Genomic DNA, 24053 nt, shown 5'->3' with positions numbered 1-24053 from the left:
CGCAAGGCCCTGGGTTCGGTCCCCAGCTCCGAAAAAAAGAACCAAAAAAAAAAAAAAAATTTGTGAAGTTGAGGGTTGGAGACACAGTTCAGCTGTTGATAAAGCATTTGAGTCTTCTAGAGGACCCAGGCTCCTACCAGCCAGATGGGAAGGCTTACAACTGCCTGTAACTCCAGCTCTAAGAGACCTGACATGCTCTTCTGGACCAGGGGCACTCACACAGATATGTACATATCTATACAAACACAGACACACACAGACATAGGCACAGGCACGCACGCACACACACATACACACACACACAATTTAAATATAATAACAAAACAAAAAATAATGTGTAAAATCTTGTATCCAGCTCAAACACAAAACAGGAAGAAAGGGCCAAGTCAGGTGGGAAGGCAGGAGCAAGTGGATCTCTCATGAATTTGAGGCTAGCCTGTTCTACATAGCAAGTTCCAGGCCAGCTAGGGCTACATAGCAAGACTCTCATGAGATATATAGATGATAGATAGATACATAGATAGGTAGATAGATAGATAGATACATACATACATACACACATACATACATATAGACACATACATAGATACATAGATACATAGATACATAGATACGTAGATATATAGATGTAAGTGGGTAGGTGGAACTGAGCAGTGTTTAAGCTGGGTCTCAGGTCCCTTCTCCACAGCTGAGCGAGTATTCCATCTGGCTGGTGGAAACAGGTATGCATCAGGTCTCATGTGAGTAGTAGCATCTTCATTATTTTTGGTGAATCTTTCCTTGGATTCAAGTAGTTTCTTTACTCATAGATAAGGGTCTGGGGTTGGCTGGGTGGGTGAACACTCCAAAAGATGAGGGATGACATTTTTTTAGAGGCCCCAAAATTCTCTCTTTGAGTGTTCTCCAGGACTATGTCCTGAGTACTACATTCCCCAAACTCTGAACCTCCAAGCTCTGCAGTCCGTGCCCAGGCTCTTGCTGTGCTACGCTCCACAGTAAGCCGCTGCACTCCTGGGCCTGGCCTTATTAGTCTCTTGTCTGTCAGTGGTCACTGGTCTTTGCTGTCTGATGTCCAGGATTGTGAAAGCCACCATTTCCTGGCTTTTGATGTTTGGTTGGTTGTTTCAGACATGGTGGTAAATTTGGTACCTGATTGTAGTGTAAAAATATAAAAAAATTTAAAAAAAAGTATAGCTGTCTTTTATCCCCACTAGGTCCGGCGCCGCAGTGCCCCAAGATATCTGCTGGATATCTTAATTCTCAGTCAGCAAAGCCTCTCACCTGCTTTGCTCCATCCCATATCACACTGCCAAAGGCCTCTTTCTGAGCCATCAGCAATATCTCTGCCTATCTAGTTCCCAAGGCAGGTTTCCATGCCAGAAACACACATCCCAACTCTGTGGCGGCCCAGACCAGCCGCCCCACACTTTCTTACACTTAAATCACTCTATGAAAGAACACACAACACAGTAACCTGAGATCCAATTGGTAAGATATAATTGCCCACCTAAACATACAAAGCCCAGTACCATCCATCCCTTAAGAACATTAATAACAACCTGTAAATACACAGAGAAGAATCTTAATCTTCCATGGTTTCTCATCCTCTCCCTCCTGTCTCTTCCTCCTTTCCGTTCCAGTCTCCTCCTCTTCCTTCAAACTTCTCTCCCACCCATCCTTCCTTCTCATCCAATGACAGCCCTCCTTCTATCCTGTACCTGCCCCTCACCTGTATTTTACAAATTCAATGGGGATAGGTTCTGGTGAAGGCACCTGAGTCCTGAGTATGTGACTAGGCAGCTGTCCTTGGGAGCACCAAAATACAGATAACTCCAGGGCAAACCACAACACCTCATCTCATCTATTTTTGCTGAAAGGAAATTTTTTTTTTTTTTTCCGGAGCTGGGGACCGAACCCAGGGCCTTGCGCTTCCTAGGCAAGCGCTCTAACCACTGAGCTAAATCCCCAACCCCGAAATTTTTCTCAACTTTTATTTGTTTGTGTTTATTGTTGAGACTGGGTTTCAGTATGTAATTCTGGCTGGTCTAAACTTCTCTGTTTACACTAGGCTGACCTTGACTGCATGGGGAGCCTCCTGCCAATCTGCCTTCCTCTGTTTCCCTAGTTCTGAGATTTAAGGGTACAAAAACAACACACCTGGCTCTGTTTTATTCTAATTTTTAAAAATATTTTTTATGTGTATGAGTCTTTGCTGGAATATATGTATGTGCCCTGGTACCCACAGAGGTCAGAAGAAAGCCTTAGATCCCCTGTAACCATAGTTGCAGATGGCTGCAAGATGCCATGCTGGAAACTCAGGTCCTCTGGAAGAGGAAAAAGTGCCTGTAAGCACTGAGCCATCTCTCTAAACTCATTGATTTATTTCCTTACAGCACTGAAGATCAAACTCAGGGCCTTACATGTGCTAGATGTATCAGAATTTTAAATATGTTCTTGCTTAAACCGTGGAACAGATTGAGATTATTCTATCTGGGGGATAAATGATCACCATATGTCTTCTTTACAAGCTGAAGATAGAACCTGAGGCCTTGCAAACACAGATGCGCTGTCGCTAACTCACAGCTCGTTGTTTTGAGACCGTCGCACTCGGTAGCTTAGCCTGGTATCGAACTTGTCCTGTCTTGGATCACAGGCATGAATTACCATGCCTGACCCAATTTTCCTTTTCTAATCTATTAGCCAAATTGAACTAACTTTCTATGAGAAAGATTTTATTTTCCTATTCAGATAAATGTGGCTAGTATATACCTGCCATTAGCCTTTCTTGTTTTTATTATTTTGATTATGTGAGTACATGTGTAACTAGGTGAGTATTTGATAATGCAGGCACCTGAGGAGGCACTGATTCCCCTCGGTTATTGTCAGCGTTCAATTTCTTCATGTCTGACACTCTTAACCGATAAAGCCATCTCGCCAGCCTTCCAACCTGACTTTTAAAATTGAATTATCTTGAAAGTATGCTGAGGAATTGAATCCAGGGCTACACACATGCTAGACAAGTACTTTTCCACCAGAAGCCATCAAGTTGAATGCTTTTGACACAGGTCTCACTATATATATATGCCAAGCTAGTCCAGCACTGAGGCAATCCTCCTGCCTCTGTTTCCTAGTGTTGGGACCACAGATGCTCTCTACCATCCCCAGCAAAACTGATTGTCTTTTTTCACAAAGGGGGGCATTATGGGTGTGCAAACACACTTGCTTCATGGTGTTCATGTAAAGGTCAGACGATGGTTTTGTGAGTCTGTTCTCTTTCTATCTGTACATAGGCTCTAGGAATGGAACTCTGGTTGTCAGTCTTTTTTTTTTTTTTTTGGTTCTTTTTTTTCGGAGCTGGGGACCGAACCCAGGGCCTTGCGCTTCCTAGGTAAGCGCTCTACCACTGAGCTAAATCCCCAGCCCCGGTTGTCAGTCTTTTGCTGAGCTATCTTACCCATCCAAAGCTGAAGGGGTTTTGTTGTTGTTGTTGTTGTTTTCTTAAATTAAAAAACAAATCTCTCTAGCCTCACTTACATGTGTTCATATGTGGGTATGTTCACGTGAGTATAGGCACCAGTGGTGATTTGAAAGAAAATGGATCCCGTAGGCCCTCAGGAAATAGCATTGTTGGAGGCGTAGTCTTGTTGGAGGGGGTGTGGCCTTTTGGAGTGGGTGTGGCCTTTTTGGAGGAAGTTTGTCCTAGGGGGTGGGCTTTGAGGTTTCAGAAGTTTAGGCCAGGCCAGGTGGCTCACTTGCCCTTCCTGCTGCCTGCCAATGCAGATGCAGAACTTGACTTACAGACAATTGTAATTGCTGCCATGGTGATAATGAACTAAACCTCTGAACTGTAAGGCAGCCCCAGTTAAATAATTTCCTTCATAAGAGTTGCTGCGGTCACTAAGTTATATATATATATATATACATATATATGTGTGTGTGTGTGTGTGTGTGTGTGTGTGTGTGTGTGTCTGGGTATTTTGCCTGCACCTATGTCTGTGCACTGATTTTGTGCCTAGTACTTGGAGGTCAGAAAAGGGTGTCATATCTCTTGGAACTGGAATTACAGATGGTTGTGAGCCTCAATATGGGTGCTGGGTCCTCTGGATGACCAGTAAATGTTCTTCTGAGCCATCTCTCCAGTTCAAGCAGTGCATGCTGTTAACTACATCTCTCTAGCCTCCCTGAAACTGTATTTTTTTTTTTTTTGGTTCTTTTTTTTGGGAGCCGGGGACCGAACCCAGGGCCTTGCGCTTCCTAGGTAAGCGCTCTACCACTGAGCTAAATCCCCAGCCCCTGTATTTTTATTTTATGTGTATTTGGAGGTAGGCACCATGTGCGAACAGGAGCCCTTAGCGGTCACAAGAGGTGTCAGATCCCCTGGAACCCGACTTACAGACAACTGTGAGCTGCCATGTTGGTGCCGGGAACTGAACTCATAACCATTTGTACCATCTCTTCAGCCCCTGTCGTCTTAAACAGAATTGCCCTAATGGCCACAGAGCTGCCACTTTGGGAGTTCTTACAGAAGTTCTTCTACACTTTGTTCCTTAATAACCTTGCTCCCAGAGCTCATTCACAGGCAGCCTTTCTGTTGCTATGGTACAAAGTGGCTGTCCAGAGCCACCTGAGTGAGAAGGACAAGGGGAAGTTCTATAAGATAGGAGGGTGAGCAGGGCTGGGGATTTAGCTCAGTGGTAGAGCGCTTACCTAGGAAGCGCAAGGCCCTAGGTTCAGTCCCCAGCCCCGAAAAAAAAAAAAGAACCAAAAAAAAAAAAAAAAAAGATAGGAGGGTGAGCAAGCCATGAGGAGCAAGTCAGTAAGCAGCACCCTCCATGGCCTCTGCAGCAGCTCCTGCGTCCAGGTTCCTGCCCTGCTTGAGTTCTTGTCCTCACTGTTTGTGATGATGAAGACTTGTATAGAACTGTGAGTTAAACCCTTTCCTCCCCAAGTTGCATGCAGTCATGGTGTTTCATCTCAGTCATAGTAACCCTGACTAAGACAAGAGACGATGCTAAAAGTTAAATTCCTGAGAACTCGGTGTCCCCGTCTTCCTAGGAAGTTCTCATACCCGAGAAGAAAAGTATCGGCTCTTGTGTGAAAGGCTGACATGAAAAGTCCAAGAGGATGTTGGTGGACTGTCATGGCCTCCCTTCATCATCACAGATGGGATGGGGGAAGTCCAGGCCAAGGTGGAGACAGGGAAGTCAGGGATTTGATGGCCTATCTGGTATGGGCAGGGTTTTTTTATTTAAGATTTATTTTTATTATTTTTAGTTATGTATATTTGTGTGTCTTTGTGTGAGTCTGCATGTAGGGCAGAGGCACCAGATTCCCCTAAGGCTAGAACTACAGGCTGTTGTGAGCAGCCTGCCATGCTGGGAACCAGTCCTGGGGCCACCGCAGGAGCAGCCTGTGCTCTTAACCACAGAGCCATTTCTCGACAGATGGTTTTTTCAGACAGGTTTTCTCTAAGTAGGTTTTCCTGGTTGGCCTTGAACTCTTGGTTCTGGTGTCTCGGGTGTGTGATGCATTCCCTAATACAATTCCAGTCCTGGGATTGAGCCACCAAGCCTGTAGGACCCTAGTTTTCCTTGGTAAGAATGAGTTCTTCTGTTCTCTGAAGCAGGGGTGGAAGGAGTGGGTCGAGTGGAAAGCACCAGATGTTGGAAGGAGATGGGGGAAATACTTAATAGTCATCTCAAAGATGGAAACTAGTAGTTAGAATAGAACTTCTGGCTAGGCAAGATGACAAATTCAAACCTGGACTCAAAACCTTCATCAGTCTGCCCCAATATATGGCTTTGTTTGTTTGCTTCAGTGATGTAGCCCATATTAGCCAACGATGACATTGATAATCTCTGCTTCCACTTCCCCCATGCTAGGCAGGCACTCCTCCAGCTGAATAAATCCTTAGGCTCTATTGTTTTATTTTAGACTGGTCTCATGTAGCCCAGGCTAGCCCTCAACTTGCCATGTGTCTGAGTCCACTCTTGAAAATTCCTGTCTGCCTGCTTCTACCTATCAAGTGCTGAGATCACAGACCTGTGTCACTTTGCTCAGCACCCAGATGAATGTTAGTACACTGTGGCTTTAAGTGCTCTTTAAAAAAAACTATTTCTTGACTTTTGCAGAGCATACAGAATGATTTGATTGCTTTTTACAAGCCTCAACAGCATGCTGCTCTTAAACTTCACACCAGTGAACATCACATGAACTTTTCAATTGCCCCAAATATAAGGTAAGTAAACAGATATATTAAAATGCAAAACTTGTATTTAGATCTTCGTTCCAGCATTGGGGTCCAAGGATGTGGGCTGCCTACTGTTAGTCTGATCTATTCTAGGCATGATGTTATACTCGTGTTTTTTTCTCTCTTATCGTTTGTGTTTCCAGCACTGTCGACTAAACCAGCATTTGCACACGTCGGCAAGCTATCACTCCACCACTGACCAATTCCCTCAGCCCCAAGGTGACATTTTAGGTTATCACTGGGTTTTTCCAGTCTCCTAGGCCTGGTGTCATGGAGAACAGATATGGTTGATTTGTCAGCTGCTCTTACTCACCTGCCTTCCTGTAGAGTTGTGAAGCAATGACTTACAAGAATGGGACCTAGAAATCCCTTTTAGATTCTTCGGTGTACCTGAACCCCTGATACCAACACATGTACCCCCTCCCACGCTCTGAAGATTGTCAGGGGGGAGAAGGGAGAGGGGAGAGGGGAGGGGGAGAGGGGGATAGAGGGGAAGGGGAGAGGGGAGGAGGGAGAGGGGAGGGGGAGAGGAGGAGAGGGAGAGAGGGGAAGAGGGAAGAGGGAGGTGGGAGAGAGGAGAGCGCGCTTATAGATTCTTTGTGGGGAGGGCTATTAAGACTTGAGGCAGAGTATCATGTAGCTGGCATCAAGCCAGCTCTAAGAGGCTGGCCTTGAACTTTGATGCTTTTGCCTCCCTTTCCTGAGTTCTGGGATCATGGGCATTCACAACCACACCCAGCTGAAGGAGCAACTTTTCAGGGTCCATGAACTGTAGTCTCCCACAACACGCATCGGAAAAGCCAAGGCCAACTGCTGAGAAGTTACTCCCCTTGAGTTAGACCGCAATGTCTCCTGTGTGTTAACCATGGGATGTACACTAAGCTACACCCAGCCTGAGGCAGAACTGCTCATGCTAAGGAACACAAGTCACTTTTTCCTCTCTGTGACCCATCTTCCTAGCCCAGCCCTGTGATGGAGAAGCACACACAGTACCTGGTGCATATAGCCAGGATTCTGTTGAACACACAAGCTGCAAAAGCAGAATGTTATTTGGACATAACCTGAGAAATGTCCCCCTACTCCCCACTCATTAGGTTTAAATTAGGTACTAGTGACTGCTTAGGTTTCCAGATATCAGCAGTTAGCTTCTCTCTCTCTCTCTCTCTCTCTCTCTCTCTCTCTCTCTCTCTCTCTCTCTCTCTCTCTCTCAGACATGGTCTTGCTGTGTTGTCCAAGCTAGGCTCAAGTGATCTTTCAGCTTTAGTCTCCCACGTAGCTGAGACTACAGGTGCACGCATGAAGCCCAGCATGATCAGGTGCCATTTATCTCAAATTAGTGATCTTGCAAGGAGTTGACCTTACTTACACAGCCCGCTCCCTGTGGCCTTACCAACTGCACAGACCCAGAATATTCGGGGTGTGTGTGTGTGTAAACCACACCCAACCTGAACACCTTAAAGTAGAAAAAAAGAAAAGAAAGAAACAAAAAGCCACCACACACACATTATTTTTCTTGTCATTATTACAACAACACTGTGTAAGGGCTGACATAGCGTTTACATCATATTAGGCATTATACGTACTCTAGAGACCATTTAAAGTGTATAGGAGAATATGCATCATTATATGCAAATACTACACCATTCTACACAAGATTTTGGTATGCTGGAGGGTGAGGGGTGGGCTGGAACTAGTTCTCCATGGATACTGTTTTTCACATTCTTATGTTCTCATCTGAGTTTCTGCTCCACTTGTCCTGGGCTACTTGGGGTGGGAGGTAGGTCTTGATAACACGAGAACTCAACAAAATAAAACAAAAATGTCCTCTGGCCTGCCTCTGGCTTTGCCTCAGATTGTTTGGCACTGAAAAATTCCGTTCTGATGCTCATATATAAAATGGCCTAGCTTAGTGGACTCCATGCCACGATCTTGGGACCCGGAGAGCTGCACTAGAAAAGGAAGTTGAGCTGGTGGCCCCCCTCAAGCTCACACCCATTGGAGCAGGAGTTTTAGACACAGGAGTTCTTTGAAAGAGCGGTCCTTAGGGGACCTTTAGAGTCGAGCCTGTGCCCCTCCTGTCTGATATGATTGATCTTCTGAAGCCCAGCTCAAACCATCCCTCTCCAGGGATCTTCCTGGTCACTTCATGCTGGGTACCTGAGCTCAGTAGTGACACTGTCCCACTAATGCCTGCTTCCCAGCAGAAGCAGAGAGGTGTTCTCTTTCACACCTCTCTCTCTTCCTTATAACACCATTCCCAGTGCAGGTGTTCGGTAGGTAAACTTGCTAATGTTGCCTAGTGTCACGTGAGATAAAGCCTCAGGACAGAGTCGTGCTCTGGTGGAAAAAGCCAATGGCCCTGAAGCAGTCAGTCAGTCAGGAGGATTAGGAGGAAGAGGGCAGTTATAGTGGCTGAAGGAGTCAGGAGAGCACTCTGCTGCCAATCAGGAACGCATGCCATCAATCAACCTTACTTACTGGTCTTGAGTCTTCCTGGTACCTTAGAGAGGCCTAGTCTTTAGAAACTGGGGAATTGACCTAGAGAACCTTCAAGATCATGGACAACCAACCCCACAAGAGCAATTCTGTGTTCCTGTCTTAACTAGATTCTGTTTACATTCTTCTCTCCCTCAGTACCCCTTCTGGTGAAGCCTGTCTGTCCTCTCGGCCATGGAAAAGGCATGCCCTTGAAGACCAAGCTTCAGCTGCTTGTGATCTGGTCGGCCCATTGCTAGTAGGCATCGGGAGCTCAAACGAAATGAGGAACTCCAGGGCCTACTCAGATTACAACTCTTTCTGGAGGTGGAGGCCCAGAGGGGAGGGAGGGCTCACCCAGAGATGCTCAATAAAAGAGAGTAGGTGAGTGCCAGAAGCCAAGGATCAAGGCAGCCAGGGGCCAGGGGCCCTGAAGCAGACAGTCAGGAGGAGACAGGGAGCTGTAGTGGCAGCATGAGTCAGGAGCAGACCCTGCTGCTACCCAGTGACATGACTTCGGGTAACAATCAATCCTTTAGTCTGTGTCTGGATCAAATGCTGGCCACTCTGGGGTAAATTTACCAAAGTCCAAGACAGTGGGAAGGGGTGACTACTGTTCACTAGCAGGGGAGCCTTCTTGGAATTTGGGGATGCTCCAAAGCTGACATTAAGGTCTCCTCCTGCTTCTCTCTCGCATCCATCTCCGTTCTGCTTTTGGAGAATGTCTAGTCAAACCAGTGAGTATGAATGGAACAGGACAGTGCAGGACAGAGGCCATGCTCACTTCTGGCCCAGAGAAGCTTCCCAAGAAGTGAAGAGTCCTGATTGAGGGCTGATGAGAAGGGATGAGATTCAGTAGGCAGTGGAGGTTCTTAAGGGTTTTTCTAGTCAGTGAGCTACTCCAACAGGATCCCCAAGATGGAGTACCTTAGCTTCACTAAACTTCTTGCCACCTGGGAGACAGCTGATCAGCCTCCCCAATACCTGGAACTGCAATCTGACCTCCTTTCCAGAGGGGGGGTCCTTGTTGGCACTGTGGGGGCAGATGAGTCCTCAGCTGGTCACAGGGAGAGCCTGGTATTACCTTGCAAGGCTCTCCCACTGAATCCTCCAGATATAGGGGTAAGTAGCAAAGAGATCAAGGCTGGAACATCTGGCAGGGTTTAGAATCCATAGTTGGAGGGTGAGACATCATGTCCATATGGAGAAATACCTTCAGGCTCTAGGCTAGTGTGGCATTTGCCTTATCTTCACCAAAGGGTTCTGGACCCTGGTCTGGCCTTCCTTGGCCTCTCTCAGCTGCTGTAGCCAGAGGCGTAGGTGCTAGGCCTACGGAGCCAAACATCTGGAAGATCTGGCTGACTGTTGGGAAGTACCACGGGGCTTATATCACCTGGCCCTCCACGGCCCTTCCAGGACAAGCTGCTGTGGTGAGAATTGGGCATGTTTGGGTCATAGATGGTCTCCTTCAGTGCCAGCCAGAGGGTGTCACGTTTCCCATTCAGCTGACCCCGCTCAAGCATGGGGTGCCCAGTGCCATTCATGACTTCTGGGGAGGTGCCCACAGAATCTGGCACACGGACACTGGGCTCAGAGGCACAGGTGTCATCTGAGACGCTGAGTCCCTCCAGGGTGCTGGCTGAGGAGCACAGGCCATCAGGGAGCTCTTCCATGACTTTGGGCTTAGGGCAGTGGGCAGGGCCTTCTGGCAGGGCCTGCAAGGGCTCAGTTTTCTGTCCCTGGGAATCTTGCCTGATCCAGGTTTGGGGGTTAGGACCAACCTGCTTATATGGAGAAGAGGTCTGCAGGGCTGGACACTGGCTGAAGACTGTCTGGTGGTCCAGGAGCAGATCCCTTGGGGAGACAGGGACTTGGGCGTGCTGGAGGCAGCAGCTGCCATCGTGTATCTGCAGGTCTTCAGAGAGTATGGAAGGCCGATGGGAAAGCTTGCTGGTGGCTGTGCTGGTGTCGAAGCTGGGACTCCGGCGCCGCGCCAGGGGCTGCAACTCATAGTGTTCAGAGAACCCTGGTGGCCCTGTTCGCCCCTTCTCATCGGGATCCTCAGTCCCAGCATCCCACGGCAGATGGGCACAGGGCCATAGGATCTGCCCACAATTCTTCTCTGGCCCGAAGAAACAGCACAGGGACTGGAAGAAGAAGCTGGCAAAGCCACAGCCAAGAAACTTGACCATCATGACGATGATGCCCAGCTTTCGATAGAGCAGTATGGTGGAAGGCAGCATGATCACGCCAGAGGCAAACAACACTCCAGTCCCCATTGCTGTGGCCCGACTGGTCTGACGTAAGGAGAAGGCCACACGGCTCAGGCGGTCTGGGTGGGGGCACAAGTGATAGGAGATACAGTAGTTAACAGTTAAGTCTACAGAGAGGCCCACAGAGGCAGAGAGAAAGAGGGCCTCGGCAGTGTTGAGTTGCCACTCAAGAAGAACCAGCAAGCCCACAGTGAGCAGCACAGTGCCAGCCACGGCTGCCACAGAGAACAGGCTGAGGGGAACGTTCCAAGTGCCCAGCAACAGTGTGGCAAAGGCTAGTGCCAGAGCCAGACCGAGCACCACGGCAGGCTCTGTGCTTAGACTATGCTGTAAGCTGTACAGCTCCAAGGTGCTGGTGAACCAACCCTTGTTGAGCCCAGGAGGTGCCTTGCTCATCTCTGTTGACAGCCAGCGGCTGACTTCAGTGTAGAAATGGTGGACTGGGCCATACTCCGTACTGTATGGTAAGTTGGTCTGGAACTTCAGAACTAGAGCTGCTAGGTTGCCGTGAGAATCGAAGCGGAGTCCCAGGTCACGTGTGCCATCAGGACTTTGCTCCAGAGCCATCATCTTCAGACAGTGCAGGTAAAGCTGGGGGGCCCAGGGGAATTCTGACTGGCCACAGCATAGATCGGCACCCAGGCGGCCACAGCTGGGGCTTTCCATCCACTGCTGCAGGGCTTCCACTAAACACAGCGTAGGCCAACCCTCTGGCTGGTCTCCAAAGAAGCTCTGGTTCTGGGCTCCCTGACAGAGAGCCTGGAGCCACTCCTGGGCCTCGGGGCTGCTGGGCGAGAAGTCAGGATCGCTTACCACTGAGCTGTTGGTGCGAGGGTCCAGGGGATCACTAGTGTCCACTGGCAGGATTCCCCACACCAGAACCACTGGCAAGTTGCCGCCCTCATTTGGAGGTAGGTCTTCGAACAGGAACTGCTGGCGGTACTCTGCATCAAAGCGCTCAAAGGGATGGCTAGACCGGAAGAACTGGCCGCCAAGTGGCAGTAGAATGGGCAGTCGCAGGCGAGGGCTGACGCCGCCGATGTAGGCGCCCCCTGCCGCCAACGCCGCGAACCAGCAGATCCAGATGTATCGAAACTTAATGACACCACAGGGCAGCAGGCGTTGAAAGAGCAGGCGTGAGAGGATGGAAAAAATCTTGCGAAGAATGCGAATCCGCCTGTGCAACGCCAGCAACAGCCGCAGGGGGTCGCTGCCACCCCTCTGGCCCTGCGCTTGGGCCACACAGCCGTGTGCCAGGTAGCGCTCGTGGAGCACCACGGTGGCAGGAAGCCAGAGCAGTGTGAGTCCCATATGCACTAGAACAGCGGTGCCCATGAAAAGAGCAAAACAACGCACTGTGGGCAGGCGGCTCAGGTAGCTGCCGTAGAAGGCCGCGCTGGTGGTGAGGCCTGAGACCAGGAGCAGGTAGCCAAAGTGGTGCATGGTACGGCCCACACGGTGTGCTAGGCCCCCGGAGGGCACCTGGCCCCTGCTGAGGCGCCACAAATCGAAGAAGATGAGTGTGTAATTGACACAGACGCCACTAAGCAGAAGGAGAGACGCTAGATTGACAAAGGGGAAGTAGGCCATGCGGAATGCCACATGGTAAAGAAAGAAAGCCACCATTAGGGAGCCCAGCACCCCTAGAAGTGACATGAATGTGATGAAGAGTGAACGCAGGTAGAGGGACATGCCAAAGAAGATGATAACCAGGGATAGCAAGGGGTACATGGTATCTTCTGCTAGGTAGTACTTCAATAGTCTGGGCTTGAGGCCCAAGTCCATGCCACTGATAGATGTGTAGTTATCAGAAACTTTAATCGGGTCACCTAGGCCGTCCAGGTAGATGTCTAGAAGAGAGGAGGTCTTTATAATGGGCAGGAAGAGCAGGGCGAACTTGAGGGAGGGCACCTGGTAATCCGCAGTCTGGGGACTCAGAAAGTCTCTGTCTAGCAGGAAGTGCAGGAGTTGATAGACAGCGCTGCTTCCGGTACACTTGGCGGGAACTTGGGCACAAAATGGGGGTTTGTCCTGCCCAGATCCCACACAAGCAGGCACCAGGACACCACGGTGGTAGAAGGTGGCACAGAACCGTAGCAGGGCCAGTGTGCGGTCTGTATCAGCTTGGGTGGTGTCTTGGCAGGAGGAGCGGTTAGACAGCACGGCCAGATAGTTTCCCAGGGACCAGCTGGGGCAGCACTCATTGGCTGCTGATCGCTGGCACAGAGCCCCAAAGCTGATGTGAGAGCGGATCTGTAGGGCACACAGGAGTGGGGGTGAAGCTCAGAGAAAAGTCCAGGGGCTCAGGTTACCTTAATTCTGTCCAGGGATGGGTGGCCCTCTTGCCTCTCATCATACTGAAGGGCAGAGAACAAGTATCTTGATAGCCCAAAAGAAACGCTTTGTCTAAAACTGTCTTTGCCCCTGGCCTAGCTTCTAGTAACTCTGTCTTGGCTTTATTAAAGTCGAGCCTGGGGAAGTTTCCCCAGACCTTTTCCAGAGGCTTCCAGAAGGGCTCCTATAGCCCCTCCCACCAGCTTTACAACTTCCTAAGTCAGGAACTGGAGTGGATAGGTCAAGCATTATATGGAACAAGGCCAAGAGACCAGAGAACTGGAAGCAAGCAGCAGAAGGCATTCCAGGGTCAGGGTCACTGAGAACTCCCAGCCCTTCTATCCCTGGGTTGCTTAAAGCCTCTTAAGGCCGGAACTTCCTTTTCCCACCTTGACTTCCTTTCCTTTCAACCCTGCTGTTCACATCACAGCAGCTGGTGTGGTACAAAGCTCCCACCTGGAGTCAGAGGACTCCCCCACCCCCACCTGCCACTAACTACATGCACATCCTTGGGGACTAGTTCACAGTGATGCTGCTGCTGTACATTATCAAGTCATTCCCAGTGCCAGCATTATGTCAGATTTTTCCAAACTCTATCTCACTTTACTGTCACCATCCCTATAAAGGACATACTATTATTGTCCCTATTTCCTGTACACAGGGCTGAGGATGTAGCTCAGTAACAGAGCATATACTCAGTACATATAGGTATCTACGCTTGATCCTTAGCACTACAAAAGAACAAGCCACCAACCCACTAAACAAACACCCAGCACATGTGAGGCAGTGAGAGATTAAGAAGTTACATACCAAAGGAACCCTGGAGCTGGCCTTAAACTCGGGCATTTGAGGGCAGAGCACATATTGTTAACCAGTGTCCTCTGATACTCTGGACATCATGGTGTGACACAAGGGACTTGGGGCTTAGAGCTACAGAGTGGTTTGCATACAGTTTTAACAGCAAACATGTCCATGGATACCACTGCATATGGTTCTCTGTTGGCGCAACTGGATTGGCACTGCTTGGGTTGACAAGGCTGCAGCCTTGAGGCCTAGAGTCTCAACTTCCCGGGGCCAGCGTCTCCTCAACGTATGTTTGAGATCTCTTTTCAAACCTTTTTAAACTCCTTATGCCGGGCTTGAGTTCTCTCTGTGACAGAAGGTTGGAGCTCCTCCAATCAGCCTACTTTTCTTTGTCTGGGCCCAACCTGGAGCCTCCAGTAGAATTGGAACAGTTTTCTAAGCAGGAAGAGCTCTAATCCCCAGTCTACCCGGGCAGTCCTGGCTAAGCAGTATCAGACAGGGACTAGGTACTTAGTGTCCTTGGTTCCCACCCACACCTTGGCATGTCCCCAGCCAGCTCACCTGCTCCTGTTCTATGCGACACATGGAATGGATGGCTTGCAGGTTCCACAGGCTTCCCCCAGAGGTGGACACGAACACCAGTTTTGCAAGTTTTTTCTCTGTAACACAATCCCACACAGCTCAGCCCTCTGACCCCAGAACCAGGGCAGGGCCCTCTAACAGAGAATATTCTCATGCTGGGCTCCCTGAAGCCTCGATTCCCAGCAGCCTGAAGCCTAAGCCCGATGCCTACTTCTTGCCTATGTTCATTCAGCTTGACTGCACCTAGCTGGAGCACTTGAGACTGATTTTATTACTCCATCTTCCTTGGCTTGGACGTGGCTGGTGGCCATTTTTTTCTTTCTATCTGCCCATTATTTTCTCTGGACTTGTTCATTCTACTCTGTGGGGGTAGAGACCCCCACTGACGTCAGGACTGGCCACGATGCAGCTTACCAGGGGGACCACAAAAGAAGTTCTCCTCTTCTTTGACTTCCACAGGCCCCACCATCCTCTTGGTCCGGACCACACTTTCCTCGGCCCTGCCCCAGGCTGCAGGGCTCAGGGTGCTGAGGAGGGTTGAGCTGAATAGAGAGAAAAGTTTTTCCTGGGTACTGTTCGGGATAGGAGACTCACAGGAAATGGAAGGAGCAGCCGCTTCCTCTCACGTGTCTTTGAAGAGGTCACCTGGTGTCCCTCCCTTTGCTACTCTCAGTGGGAAGATGGGCGGGGGGGGGGGGGAAGGTTACCTGTTCACCTCAGGATCTGGGGAAAGAGAAAACAGATTCTTGGGGCCAGTGAGGGCCTGCATGGCTTTCCAAACTTCTAGCTTTCGGTTGATCTCTGTGTCTCGAGGCTCAAAACCCTGCAGGAAGAAGAGCAGAAAGGAACAAGTGTTCAGGAAGGGTGGGGGCAAAGGAAGAGTACCCTCCCTCTGGGCACTTCTCAGCTGTGACCCTTTGGTTCCCTCCTACCTGGATTGTAGGCATATAATTGCTGTACAGTCTCTATAGTTCTTTGGTGATCCAGAACTCACCATCACCACCTTATCCCCCAACATAGTCAACTGTCTGCCCCAGACTGAGCTGTACTGTTCAGTGTAGGGGTTTCTCTCTCCCACCCGTGGCCTCTCACCAGTAAAGGCTCAGAAAAGTCAAGCGGTGGGCTTCCCAACAACCCAGCTAGGGTACAGAGGAAGATGAAGGCCAGACATCCCAGGAGCACAGCCATTGGCCACTCAGCAATCATATGAGAATAGCTGGAAAAGAGGGAGAAAGCCTGCATGAGTCGGTGTTGGGTGTGGTGGTAAGGCTGTGAGCTGGAGTAGTACAGAAGAGAATCCATGGAGTGGGTACCAGCCTAGCCACTCCGGGGAGCACAGAGGAGGACTGGCCCTACCTCTTCGGCATCCGGAAAGTGCGTTCCTGCCTGTGGAAGACAAAAAGAGAAATTTACCATAGTCTTCTGGTGTGTGTGCGCACATGTGTGTGTGTGTGTGTGTGTGTGTGTGTGTGTGTGTGTGTGTGGCTGGTTGGGGGTTGGATTAAGTACACATTGGGTTGGGAAGGGAGGGGGTGTAAGACAGAGGCCAAAGCATAGAGGAAATTGGTATTAATGTTTAGAGTTGCCCACACCCGAGCTCCAGTTTTTGTTGCTTGTTTGTTTGTTTCCTGCTCCATCCAAGCTGCCTCCTCCATCAGAGGCAGGAGACATCCAAGTCACCTACTAAGAAAGGAATTGGAGGCTTCAGAGTCTGATGTACCTTTTAATGATCTTTTCAGCCCCCTTCTTACCTGACACTGACCACATGGCGCTGCACAGAAGGTGGCTTCCAGACCCCATCATGCTGAGAGGGGTCTATGGAAGTGTTGAGGTTGGAGACATGGGCACATAGAGATGCTTGGTCTCCAAATCCTAGTAACGAACTGCCTTCTTGATAGTCTTGAGGCGCTCGAGGAAAGGCAAAATGGCCAGCTGTTAACGGACTGGTTGGGTCTACAGCCTGGAGCGTGGAAACTGTTGGTGGTGGTACCGGAGCCCCGGTTGGGTCTTCCAGGGGACAGGTGTGGAGGGAGCAGCTTCTCTCTGGGCTTGCCTCGGGAGCCATGGCTTTGGTCTAGGACCTGGAAGAAGGTAGGAAGGAAAGATAGGGGTAGTGGGTTATCTGTGTCCCAGAATCATTCAGTAAGTGAGACAAGAAATAGGAGTCTATGGGGTGGGCTGAAAAATAAATAAATAAATAAATAAATAAATAAATAAATAAATAAATAAATAAAATAATAATAATAATAATAAAGAAATAGGAGCCTAGGGTTGGTGTTTTTTCTTTTTTTCTTTTCTAGTTCTGTAGATGGATAAGGAGGGTGAAAGCTCAAATCATGGATGCCAGGGTCCACACTCTCATCCAAAACATCATGCATTCTTTTTTAAAAAAAGAATTATTTATTTATTTTATGTACAGGAGTACACTGTTGCTCTCTTCAGACATACAGAAAGGGGCATCGGATTTCTTTACAGATGGTTGTGAGCCACCACGTGGTTGCTGGGAATTGAACTCAGGACCTCTGGAAGAGCAGTCAATGCTCTTAACCTTCGAGCCATCTCTCCAACCCATCATGCATTCTTAAAGTATCACTGGCAAACCTGCCATATGCCAGACACTGCTTGATATGAAATATGTTTCTATGTACATAACCTTATTACTGCCTACAAAACCAAGAAGAATTTTCTTGCTTTACAGGTTTGAAAACAGATTCAAAGAGAGGTAAAGATTTGAACAAAGTTCAAGGTCTTCTGAATGTGTAGACTGTGTACTTGCCTGTTTATAGTCTCTCTCTCTCTCTCTCTCTCTCTCTCTCTCTCTCTCTCTCTCTCTCCTCCCCATGTATGTATGTATGTATGTATGTATGTATGTATGTATGTATGTATATAACTCTGGCTTTCCTGAAACTCATTACGCAGACCATGTTGTCCTTGAACTCCGCCTGCCTCTGCCTCCCCAGCGCAGGGATTACGGGTGTGCACCGCTATGTTCAGCTTGTCTATACTCTTGACAGACATCCTTTGAGTATCTGCGAGTCACTCATTATTCTTTCTAAATGAGTCACCTGCACCCTCTCTATTCCATTGCCCTACTGGATACTTCTTCATGGATTTGCTGCAACTAGCTATCAGATCGGAGACATGTCCCACATTTCAGGTGCACTGTGGAGGCTGGAAAGCCAGATACTGATGCATAGAAGGTTCCTCTCCATATCCGCAGTGCCTTGAACAGCTCACTGACACAGAAGGTGGCCAGGGGATGACCATTAAGTAAACGCAGTGCTTGACTGGCTGTTAAGAGTGGCATTATGGGGGCTGGGGATTTAGCTCAGTGGTAGAGCACTTACCTAGGAAGCGCAAGGCCCTGGGTTCGGTCCCCAGCTCCGAAAAAAAAAGAACCAAAAAAAAAAAAAAAAAAAAAAGAGTGGCATTATGATAAATAAGACCCAAGACTTGGCCCTGGGAATTCATGGTAGTTGGAAGATGTAGACAGCCCAACATGTTGGTTTCTATGAGCAAGAAATTCACATGGCCCAATTTTAGTGGAGGCAAGGGAAGATGGAAAGGTCAGCAAACAGGACTGCTGCTTCTTCAACAGTCCTGACACAGGTCATGAACGAAGCACAGGTTTGCTTTGTCAGGATGTGCACAGTTCACAGAGGGAGCTGGAACCTCCAAGGAATATAGCAGGAAGGAGTCAGTGAGGGTCCCCAAATTAGTCATCAAGACAACACTGCATGCACATCTAGTTGCCATGGGAAGGGAGAGCCCTACTCCTGGGTCAGAATTGCCAGTCTTAAGACAGAAACAAAATGGCTACAGAGCAGATTGCCTAGAGATGGGGCTTCTCAGAGAAGTTCAGGGCCGAATGACTTGGCAGAGTCTTCTTTACTTTTCCTTGTTTGGCTTACCCAGCCCAGCAGAATTTGCCTAATTCCATGGGAGATCCAGTTCTGTGCTACACTAACTCTGATGTCCAGGCCTACCTAGTCCCCTGACAGATGTGTCATGAACCACAGCTCTGGCCACAGTGGCCGGTGGACATTGTCTGTGGTGAGTGAATGGCTAAGTTCTGCCCAGAAACCATGACAAGAAAGTGGAAATGATGGGTAGACTCTGCCTATTTCCTGCCCTGTCAGAAGAATGGCTGTATCAACAGTTTAAGAGAGAACATGCCTCAGTTGAAGATAAATGGGGACAACGGGCAACAGCGGTGGGTTTAGGCTCTCCCAGCTTTTGGCCCTGGCCCTCAGAAAAGACAATGGTTGGAGCATTTTCTTTTGAGCTCTCGGTTTTGATATAGCACACACGACGTTCCTGACTTGGCTCGTGGAGGACACATTTGCTTTCTTACTCTTTCCCAAGTTCAGGACCACAGGGAGCATGTTCTCTTGAGAAGTATATTTTGCACGGATAACGTGACTCTCTTAGGCACTCAGGTAATACCCCCATTTCATAATGTCTGCATTAGAAATCTGACATCATGACTGAGATCACTGATGTTTATTTGTACTGATTCGACATTTAGAAATATATTGGTTTGACCAAAGACATTCTAAAGCAAGACCTCAGATGACTCCATAAAGCTAATAACATTAGCAGCCAGGGTGCCAGCCCTTGGAGGCCAATCCCTTTGGGCCAAAGAGAAACTGGATAAATGCCCTGGGTCATGTGTATGCATGAGATCATTTGTTAATTAATTTACTTATGGAGACAGATGCCCACTGTGTAACCAAGGCTGGCCTTGAATCCGTAGCTCTCCTGCCTTAGCCTCCTGAGTGCTCGGTGTACAGGTGCAGGATGTTATACCAGAGTAGAGAATCTGAAATTCTGTAGCCTGGCTATGGTAGGGTTGAGCCTTTGTCTCTGTCTTCCCAAGGAAATGAGCCAGGTCTTTAATTAGAAGTCAGCCATCATGCCTGAGCGCTCGGTGTACAGGTGCACACCACCATGCCTGTGCTGACACTTACTAGAGTTTTTGAACCTAGAGTTTTTTCCTATTTTACTTGTTCATTTATTTATTTGTATATTCTATGTACTCGATACAGTACTCAGTCTACATTGTGTCCTGAGACTTGAATATAGCCAGCATCAGCAACGGTTTCTTTGAGAAAAAAGCTGGCTTCCTGTGTATTACCCTCTTGAAGAAGGCTTTCTACCTACCAGACTGATGAATTACTAAAAGAGGGGAAAAATATTTGCTTCCACGTCTGGGGCTTTCTCTTCCCTTTGAGGAACCCAACACACGTTTCAAATCAGTTAATCTAGAGACAGTTGTATCAGTCTCTGCTTTTTACCTCTGAAGGTCTTTAACTTCACCGTTGCCTGCTTGCTTCCCTGCCTGTCACGCGGTTCCCTCTGCTTGGTTTAGATGATGCCACTGTTCATAATCTCGCCCCTCTGCACCATGCTAGTCAGTATACCACTGTGAAGAGCCTGGAAGCCTCTAGTCTTGTTGCCGTAGAGTTTGGTCTTCGTTTCAATCTCCCCAGTTTGTTTATTTGTTTGTTTAATTTTTAGCCCTGTGCCTGACCTGAGTTGGGTCCCAACATGACCAGCATCAGCTGTGCTCTCCCTCTTAGAGGAGGGCCTGCCTCCTAGAGCTTAAGACAGTCCAGTAGCCAGGGTAGAGGGGAAGAGCCTGTCCTAGCAGCCGACGACCTGAGAGCATTGAACAGAGGAATTATGCTAGGAACCAGTCCCCAACTTGGTGTGTCAGTCTCATTTGTAATAGAAACCAGCCACAGAGAATACTGCTGAAAAATGGAGTACTCTCTTTCCCTAACTTTCTGTTGAAGGGGATCTAGTCTCCATCTTTGGTTTGCTTCCACTCAGGTCTGTAAGGCTCCAGCTCCCTCTCTCTAACCGGTTCAGTTCCTCTACAGGAATCAAGGATCAACTGCACCTAATCCTACCCTTCTTCACTGTGCAGGATGTTATACCGGTGTAGAAAATCTGAAATTCTCTAGCCTGGCTATGGTAGGGTTGAGCCATTGTCTCCGTCTTCTCAAGGAAATGAGCCAGGTCTTTAATGAGGATGAGTAACTTCCTGGACTTCCTGCCTGCACCCGTCAAGTGTGTGTGTGTGGGGGGGGGGTGGAAAGTGCTGAATCTGGCCCCAGGCACACAGCCCCAACCTGGGAACTCCAGAAGGGGTAAACCTGTATAAATTAATCGTTCCCTGAACCACAGACTAATCATCTGGATGTCACTGCGATCCCACAGAGTGACCAGGACAGATGAGGGGAGCCATTCATTAAAAATTAAAAATACAAATAATTATCTGTTCAAATATCTCTGCAGTCAATGAATTATAAAATACTGTAGGACTGAAAGCTGTGCCTGTAGTTTGGATACTTGGAGGCCAGCCTAGGCAAACATGATCTCTCTCTCTCTCTCTCTCCCCCACTCCCCTCTCTGCTTTTGACACATAGCCCAGGCTGGCCTCAAAGTCATAGAAATCCCCTTCTCAGCCTCCCAAACTGAGATTACAGATAGTCCATGCAGGCCTTGAACTTAATATACAAGTGAGAATGGCCTTGAACTCTATGCTTCTGCCTGCTAAGTGAGTGCTGGGGTTAATTTGCTACCATGCTTGACTTTTTTTTTTTTATTTAAGATAGATACTTTCTCTGTAGGCTACATGAAGATGCAGAAGCAGGGCCTAGAGGAAGGGTCTTGGGAGACCAAGAAAAGGGAGGAGGCCAAGGTCTATGTAGTTCAGTGTAGCCTTGAACTTGTGATTTTCCTGTTCCAGACACCTAAGGGCTAGCACACTGTTGCATATTATTTGACATATACGCATATGTTCTTTGCACATATAAGGCTCAGGTTTAATCTCCAGATTTCTCCTGGGAGGAAAGGACTGTAGTGTGTGTGTGTGTGTGTGTGTGTGTGTGTGTGTGTGTGTATTTCCTCTCTTGAGTTAAACAAAATTGTTATGTCTATGTAGTATGCACGGTCTCTGGAGAGCTCCAGAGATCAGAGGACTGCTGGAACAGAACAAGTAGTTCTCATGCTTGGGAGAAATGAGGAGACCAGACAGGGCTGATCCTTGGCAAGATTTGTCAGACAGCTAATGATGCTGTAGCCCCTTGTACAGATGCTCCTGGTCCTTGGCCCTGCCCTGATTTGTCACTGTTCCCTCCCTCCTCTCCCCCCTTTTTTCTGCAGTGTTTGGGGATGGAGCCTAAGGCTTTGCCAATGCTAGAAAAAATGCTTTATCACTGAGCTGCAACCCCCAGCCCCAGCACCATCTTCTTTTGGTCAAGTTGTGGCTCCAAGCAGAGTTCCTGGTCTGTGCTCTGGTCTGGGGAATATGCCCATATTGTGATTTGCCCTCTTGAAGAATATTTTATATCTTCCAGTCTAATAACTTAATAAAAGAGGAGAGAAAACATTTGCTTCCACCTGTGGGGCTTTCTCCTGCTTCTGAGAAACAGAATGTACATTTAAAAATCAGATAATTTGGAGATAATGGATCTGCATCTGCTTTTTGCCTCCTAAAAAAGCCTTTTATTTCAGTCCAGGCAGGAGAGAGATGTAGTTCATGTCTGAAGAGAGATTCTGTGGGCGGCAGAGTCAGGCAGGACACAGAAATGGCGCCATATTGCTACCTGGCCAGACTGTTCCACCACACGTCTGATGAAGTCAGAAAAATGAAGGGCACCCACATCTGGGAATGGGTGCTCAGCGGGAAGGTGTTTTTTTCTCTTCCACCCCCAGGGAGGCTCCTTCAGGGGTCACAGCTTCAGTCTAGTTTTTGCCATACACAGGGACTAAGATCAGTATGTACACAAGCAGGAGGCCATGCAAGGAAAACAAACAACGATCTGGGCAGCCGAGCAACCGATGGCAGTGGGCAGACAAGCAGCTGATGGTGCTGGACAAAGACAGCCAGCCCCTGATGTAGATCTCAAATATCGCCTTCCCTCCCTAGGACATCTGCTTTGGTCAGCCTTTTTTTTTTTTTTTCCGTTGTACATGCACACCCCTTTGCTCACTGACATGCAGACTGACGTAGCTGTGGTCCTGAGGCCTTTTGAGAAAATACGGAGGCAAGGCCTCAGGGAGTTAGGGGAGCTCTAGAGGCTAAGGAAATGGACATCTGCGACCTTAGGGAAAAGGAGAGAACAGTGGGTGGGGCAGGTCCCCCAGAAGGTAAAAGCAACGAGAGCTGGCATTATCGAGTGTCGATGAGAGAGGATGAACTGACCAGGCAAGATGAAGGTGTACAAACACACTCGCCTCGGGAAAAGGCTTTCAGAAGAGCTGAGGAATGGATGAGGTGATATGTGGCGACGGCTATTTAGGATACCTGATGCAGGCTTACTGAGAAGATCTTCCAGCAGGATCTACGGAGGGGTTCTTCCTACTTGTTCCGGCAGCTGCCTTCTGGGGCTAATGTATTCCCTTCAGGCCGCTGCTTGCGGTTCAGAAACTGGCAAAGAGAAGATCGCTGCAGCAGCTGGGGCTGCTACCACCGTCCATGCCCGTGGGCGGCGCCGCTGTCCGGGCTCTGGTGCTGAAGCAGCGGCAGCGGTGGGCTCCTGCGCATGCGTCACTCCAGAGGCCAGTCGCTGGGCGGGGCCGAAGAGAAATCCGCCAATGGACGCAGGATAGGAAGGAGGGAGGGGAGACAGGGACACAAGTTGCTGCAGCGCCGCAGCATAGGGGGTTGGGGGGTTCTTGTCACTAAGGTTGTAGGCTGCAGTACAGGCCTCTCTACCCTGGCTGGGACTCATCGTTGTCCTTAGTAATGTGCCAAACCGCCTCTCCTGGACGCCTTGTTCTTTTTACGAGAAACCAGAAAGAACGACCCGGGTAAAATCCTCACAACATCAACCGCAGGCTTCCACACTCCATAGCGCAGGGAAGCAGAGGTTGGATCTCATGAACACCCCTATTTCTCTAGGCTTCTCTCAGTGTTCTGTCCTCCCGAGGGGGGGCTGGGTATCTGCTCGAGTTAGGTCATTCTTCCCATTTAGGACCTGGCCTTGAGTCTGCGGCCTCTTTCTATGTTAAAGCCTCTTCTCGAATTTTTTAAGTACGCAACAAGAGGAAAAGGGAGTGAGAGGAGGAGAGATGCCCAGCCCCTTTCCACCACTCCCCACCTCAGCCTTACGGAGAGACCTGATAGCCACCCACTCCTGAGCACTTGCCAGCCCCGACCAGGGAATAGCTGTGAAGGAATTGAGGTGTTGGTCGAAGGGCAGGCCTGGCTAGAGGCCTGTGGCTGAATTATAACGAATACAAGAAGTAGGGGAAGCCTCGGTGCAGAGGAGTGAATGAGTCCTTGATAGATTTGGATAGGCAAAAAAAAAAAAAAAAAGAAT

The 24053-nt window shown here is 48.7% G+C and overlaps 1 protein-coding gene across 2 annotated transcripts; it reads right to left on the bottom strand.

The window, feature by feature from the left end:
• Nucleotides 1-7754: 7754 nt before the first annotated feature.
• Nucleotides 7755-23285, bottom strand: Disp2 (dispatched RND transporter family member 2). Of its 2 annotated transcripts, none has more exons than XM_006234756.5 (8): nt 23051-23285; nt 16470-16799; nt 16075-16104; nt 15811-15934; nt 15426-15541; nt 15133-15260; nt 14698-14795; nt 7755-13251 (listed from the first exon to the last, which is right to left on the bottom strand). In XM_006234756.5, exons 2-8 carry the CDS (start codon nt 16781-16783, stop codon nt 10021-10023), a joined length of 4041 nt encoding a protein of 1346 aa, XP_006234818.1. In that variant the 5' UTR covers nt 16784-16799; nt 23051-23285; the 3' UTR covers nt 7755-10020. The 2 variants fall into 2 exon arrangements, with proteins under 2 accessions (XP_006234818.1, NP_001101229.2); NM_001107759.2 differs by having other exon boundaries at nt 23036-23261.
• Between the last annotated feature and the right edge of the window lie 768 nt (nt 23286-24053).

Source organism: Rattus norvegicus, chromosome 3 (assembly GCF_036323735.1).
Source record: "Rattus norvegicus strain BN/NHsdMcwi chromosome 3, GRCr8, whole genome shotgun sequence".
Taxonomy (NCBI): domain Eukaryota; kingdom Metazoa; phylum Chordata; class Mammalia; order Rodentia; family Muridae; genus Rattus; species Rattus norvegicus.
The sequence above is the reverse complement of the archived record's forward strand: the minus strand, read 5'-3'. Positions and strand labels throughout refer to the sequence as shown.

Bases quoted from the DNA above. Each gene is read 5' to 3' on its own strand.
- Disp2 (XM_006234756.5), bottom strand. From the start codon at position 16,783: ATGGCTCCCGAGGCAAGCCCAGAGAGAAGCTGCTCCCTCCACACCTGT. The intron at 15,935-16,074 runs GTAGGGCCAGTC...CCTCTTTTCCAG, and splicing joins ACTTTCCGGATGCCGAAGAG to CTATTCTCATATGATTGCTG. The intron at 14,796-15,132 runs GTAAGCTGCATC...ATTGTGTTACAG, and splicing joins CTTCTTTTGTGGTCCCCCTG to AGAAAAAACTTGCAAAACTG.